This window comes from Oncorhynchus keta, chromosome 12 (assembly GCF_023373465.1).
Source record: "Oncorhynchus keta strain PuntledgeMale-10-30-2019 chromosome 12, Oket_V2, whole genome shotgun sequence".
Lineage (NCBI taxonomy): Eukaryota > Metazoa > Chordata > Actinopteri > Salmoniformes > Salmonidae > Oncorhynchus > Oncorhynchus keta.
Window position 1 is genome coordinate 3,623,133 of NC_068432.1, and position 6,000 is coordinate 3,629,132.

The window sequence follows — 6,000 nt, forward strand, 5'->3', positions numbered from 1 at the left end:
TTGCTATTTTGGGCAAATCAGCCCCAGCTCGTGTTCACCTCGTATTACCTCATTGCAATTACAGTGTGGAGTCGTGAAGTGATGGCCTAATTACTGCCATCCTAGTGACTTAGGCGCAAAGGAAGAATATGGTCAGCTGGCGAAACTTGATCATTACATTGTTTTCTCGCAGACTGTCAGTGAGGGATGTTCTCCAACATGACACGACGGCACATCACAAAATCAATTCTAATTCCGCTCTGTTGGGGACTTGAGAGACGAATACATTTGTATTGTACCTAGACCATAGAACAAAACACTGATTCTCCGTCCCGGGTCAAATCTAGCTCAGCTAATGTTTTGTCGGTGTGGTCGCCCACCTTACCTTTTCCCACAAAGCACATTGGCCATCAGCAAACAGGCCCACACACATAGTATGACCGTTCCTGTCCGTCCACCCATGGTTGGAGAATGGTTGGTCACTGAAGGAGGAAGAAAACAACACATTTTAAAATACAACAGTAGGCTACCATTGACAGGAATGGCTCAAAAGACAATCAAAGAAGACACAATTGAGGAGTTGAGGGATCCTCAAACCAAAACGATCCAGGAGAATAAGAGGCAGGCAACGTTCTACTAAGACCAGCCATTCCCAATCACTATGTTGTATATTTTGGTTTATATTAGTGCCCAACTTTTGCAAACACGCAACAAAAAAAAACGAATTACATTAAGATATGGTGATGGGTCGAACCTCAAAGCACTATATGTTTCACAAGTTAGCCAACCTGAACTGCATCTGCTCATATGTCATGATTCAGTCCCACTATTTATTATACTTCATATAACTGCCTAAAAAGAAACACAGTGAGAGCGCGTCTGAATGAATTTGATACATTGGAGGCGATGTATCCGTTGCTTCAAACAGGACTACGTTCCATTACGAAGAATATATTTCGCGTGATCCGACGACACACATTACGCACGCATATTGCGATAAATAATTGCGAAAAATAATCAAACACGTTACCGGTTACACAGTCTTGTTTGTCGTGTGTTATCCTGACACTAGTATTATAGCTTACTCATAGCCTGCAATTGAAACGCGGCCGTACCGCAATATTTAACCAAATCCTCTTATATTCACCCATTTTCACCTTATCCAACATCGTCATGTCAACCCAGTTTCAGATGATGTTAAGAGGTAGGCTACGTTATTGCGTTATACAAAGACAATTGTTTGCCAGATGCCCGTTTAACTGAACCCAGAAAAAAATATATAACAACGTTTCCAACAACAGCAATGAATTACCCACGAAAAATACGCTGTAATCAATAGCTACACCATTATGCCACAAACGACTACAATAACCTGTCAATAAAACATACGTAGAAAAACTGCGCCTGTTACTCGCTTCAATTCCTCCAAGGTGCACTTGAATATGCTGAGAACGAAGCTGTGCAAAGGACGTGCAATGTTCTGTTAAAATTCCGTTAGTATGACAATGATTTGATAAAGCAGGGATAATGCAGTTTAGCGTAAAAATCCCATACAACCACACTTTCTAAATCATTCCGTTGAAATGCATCCGCAGTATAAATACATTGAGTTCAGGGAGATATTTAGCATGCAACTGGCATTTCTCAAGGCTCATCTTAAACATGACCAGGAGTCTAATTCAATTCGTGCGTGGTGAGTAGCCTATTAAGCAACTGTATGATTCTATATTCGGTGCTCTGTCCAGTGCTGAAACAACCTCGACAAAAACATAAAATATCATACCACAGCAAATGCCCTCTTAAATAGTCTTAATTTTCAATAGCAAACTCCACGTCCTCCACTCCCCGATCGTTGCAACTCCTCTACCATTCTGCCTCTGTTAGGCTGAACACAACTCACTGCAGTTCTAAACGCAAGTCAAAATCCCCCGACCTCCTTCTGCACTGATAAAGACAAGCAAAATGAAAAACGATTAATTCACTTACAGCGATACACCAGAGAAATTCGAGGCTGTCGTGTCCTCAAACTTTTATGTACATCTTTTTTTTTTACACGGATTCAATGAGAAAAATCCTCAAAGATCTCAGATCTACTGCCGAATTTGAGCTTGAGGCTGGAGAAACGGCTGCTGACGATGCTGAGTATGCGCAGGTCTCGCGCACTATTCATTGGCGTGGGGGGTTAAACTCTTCTCAGTCCCCAACAAATTGGTAATCTAACTACAAAATCGACTGTAAATACTGATATTGCAGCCAAATAAAGCTTTACTTTACCAGGACAATAGTGATATGTCCCTCGGTAAACCGGATGTGAAATAGGCTGTGACTTCATGCCAGGGCAATTTTATTTTAGAATGGAAGGTGGTACCACTCTCTCATCTAAAGACCAATCCGCCCATTTTTTTTATATGCAGCACAATTTAACTTCACTGCTGTCGACTTAATCTCTTTTCAGTGGCTGCAAAATTAAATCCTCTTACATTTTCAACTGGCTCACTTGTTTGCCCCTCTTTCTCTCTGACTGATGTTTGATGTTTTCCTATATAAACTGCGTTTTATATTTATTGAATGGATAGGCTATATCAACTGGCACGACATTCCTCTATGACCAAAACGAATATCTCCAATCGATTATTACATGTTTATCACATAGCCTATCAATGAAGACACTCAAGGCATATAATAAATAACACATTCATACATGAATAGGTTACATTCTTCCCAAAATTGAATAGGTTACATTCCTCCCATCGTTCCCTCACCCGATAGATTTGATGAGACGAGCCACAACGAAATCACCTTGAATCACTCACTCACTGTACCCTGAAAGTCCAGGATTCGCATCGAGACAACATGACCGCCTGTGTTTACAGCCAAATATTATGCTGCTATTGCCTGCACTCCACGACTGAACACAGACAGTGCTGGAAAAGCAGAGCTGTGCTGTGCATCTGCAAAAACCGCCTGATGAAATCAAGCGTATATTTTTGTAGTCATCTGTGTATTTCAAATTAAACTACAAACCAGAAGACATTTTAATCATGATGGGACATGTAATAACTCACAATTGATGTAGTCGGTTTGTTGCCCTTATCTACGCATAATACACACTGATATCATGTGTTTGCTTTATTACGTTTACAACAGACTACGATGACATCTAGACTACTCGTCCTTCTTGCACAAATCCTAACTCCTCAATGCAATACTAACACTGAATTGTATTTACCAGACTACGGTATCTCTGACCCATGCTGTGCATCTGCAAAAACCGCATGATTAAACCAAGGGTATTATTCGTCTTGTCTGAAATGGAACAGGGTTTATGTGTTGAGTTATGCATACTTAATATAGTGTATGAATGAGTTATGGAAGACGTCATAGACTATATATGCATCGGTATTCAGTAAGGTTTCTGTCGCCCCTCGATCCTCATTCTCACTCTCTCCCTGTCCGTCTGTCTTGTGCTCTACACAGACAGTGAGGTTGCCTAGCCCACGTGCATATTTCTACCCGTTACTCAAAAGGAAACGCCGAATAATTCATGTCATTGTAATGTATGTAATATATTCCCAGACATGCTTCTTCACTGTCCAATGACATGAAAACGGACACTGCGAGTTGGTTCGCTTGTGTGGCCACGCGCGTGCGCGTTCATGCATGTGTGTTCGCACGTGTCCAGTTATCGAAATTACACACGAACACATTTAATGCAATTCTCATTGCAATTCTCTACTCATTTCGCCATGGACTGGAGATAAATGTTTGCATTTTTAAAGCACATTTCCTGCAATTCTACACATTTACCAATAATGGAGGTCGGGGTCCCTGGGCACATAACCTAAAAAATGTTAGCTGATGTGGCTAAAAGAGTGACTGTCAGTGACTGACATAACAAGTGAAAAACTGTGATCCACAACCAAATTACGAAATTGGTATTCTACTATACCTCCATCCCCCCCCCAAAAGGACAATATCTGAGAGTTGCCCTACTTTCCTTCAGTGCAAGTGAGGGAGAGGGTCTGTGGTGTCGTGTAGTGTGGAGATGTAGGGCTAAACATCAAAGAGATGGACGATAGTCATTTGTGTAACTGCCTTGTTTGATGTGCAGGTTATAAGGATATAATCACTGCTTCTAAAGTAATGTTTTGAATCAAAAAGTACATTAGATTTGCTGGCAGTTTATGGGTCACCATTTACATTGACTTTTATTTTCTGTTTTCATATTCCATGTCGATGAGCCTACAGTTGCCCAGTGAAATGTGTCATCTTTCTTTGCTGTTTTTTTTTTTGTTTTGATTTTTGAATGACTACCTCATCTCTGTACCCCACACATACAATTATCTGTAAGGTCCATCAGTCGAGCAGTGGATTTCAAACACAGATTCAACCACAAAGACCATGGAGGTTTTCCAATGACTCGCAAAAAAATCAATACACCCAGTCACTACACTTCCTAACTCAGTTGCTGGAGAGGAAGGAAACCGCTTAGGGAGTTCACCATAAGGTCAATGGTGACTTTAAAACAGTTACAGAGTTTAATTAATGTCGGTGATAGTAGAAAACTGAGGATGGAGCAACAGCATTGTGGTTACTCCACAAAACTAAACGCATTGATAGAGTGAAAAGAAGGAAGCTTGTACATAATTAAAAAATACAAAGTGCTATGTTTGGGGAAAATCCAATACAACACATTACTGAGTACCACTCTCCATAGTTTCAAGCATAGTGGTTGCTGCATCATGTTATGGATATGCTTATTATTGTTAAGGACTGGAGTTTTTTAGGATAAAAAAGAAACGGAATGGAGCTAAGAACAGGCAAAATCCTAGAGGAAAACCTGGTTCAGTCTGCTTCCCCCAGACACAGGGAGATGAATTCACCTTTCAGCAGGACAATAACCCAAAACACAAGGTCAAATCTACACTGGAGTTGCTTACCTAGCCTATAAGACAGTGAATGTTCCTAAACTACAATTGTGACTTAAATCTACTAGAAAATCTATGGCAAGACGTGTAAATGGTTGTCTAGCAATGATCAACAAACATTTTGGCAGAGCTTTAATAATTTTGAAAATAATAATGGGCAAATATTGTACAATCCAGGTGTGCAAAGCTCTTACAGACTTACCCAGAAAGACACACAGCTGTAATTGCTGCCAAACACATGTATTAAAGAATACTTATGTAAGTTAGATATTTCTGTTTTTCATTTAACAAATTTGCTAACCCTTCCCCTAACCCTAACTTTAACCCTTTTAGCTAACCCTTCCCCTAACCCTAACCTTAACCCTTTTAGCTAACCCTTCCCCTAACCCTAACCTTAACCCTTTTAGCTAACCCTTCCCTAACCCTAACTTTAACCCTTTTAGCTAACCCTTCCCCTAACCCTAACCTTAACCCTTTTAGCTAACCCTTCCCCTAACCCTAACCTTAACCCTTTTAGCTAACCCTTCCCTTAACCATAACATGAACCCTTTTAGCTAAACCTTCCCCTAACCCTAACCCTTTTAGCTAAACCTTCCCCTCACCCTAACCTTAATCCTTTTAGCTAAACCTAAACCTAACCCTAACCTTAACCCTTTTAGCTAACCCTTCCCCTAACCCTAACTTTAACCCTTTTTAGCTAAACCTTCCCCTAACCATAACCTTAACCCTTTTAGCTAACCCTTCCCCTAACCCTAACCTTAACCCTTTTTGCTAACCCTTCCCTCAACCATAACATGAACCCTTTTAGATCATTCCTAAACTTAACCCTCATTTCTGAAAACATGTTTTCAATTTGTCATTATGAAGTGTTATGTGTAGACTGGTAGCACAACAAAATGTGGAATAAGTCAAGGGGTATGAATACTTCCTGACCGTACTGTGCATTCCCCACAAGGATTGTATACAGCATAGTAACAAAACATCACCTTCACTATCAATCAATATCCATATATGTGTGTGTGTGTGTGTGTGTGTGTGTGTGTGTGTGTGTGTGTGTGTGTGTGTGTGTGTGTGTGTGTGTGTGTGTGTGTGT

The 6,000-nt window shown here is 40.4% G+C and overlaps 1 protein-coding gene across 4 annotated transcripts in view; it reads right to left on the reverse strand.

Moving 5' to 3' along the window:
* Positions 1–2,904, reverse strand: part of LOC118390877 (gamma-aminobutyric acid receptor subunit alpha-1-like) — a 32,870-nt gene extending 29,966 nt beyond the window's left edge. Inside the window, exons 1-2 of one of the 4 annotated variants that reach the window (XM_052457612.1) lie at positions 2,742–2,904; positions 365–461 (exon numbers count right to left, since the gene is read on the reverse strand). In XM_052457612.1, coding sequence (XP_052313572.1) covers positions 365–441 — 77 coding nt within the window. In that variant the 5' untranslated portion in view covers positions 442–461; positions 2,742–2,904. Of the gene's footprint in view, positions 1–364; positions 462–1,368; positions 1,525–1,762; positions 1,919–1,965; positions 2,299–2,741 lie in introns of those variants that run through there. The other 3 variants (XM_035781590.2, XM_052457614.1, XM_052457615.1) reach the window with 3 other exon arrangements.
* Positions 2,905–6,000: the final 3,096 nt, after the last annotated feature.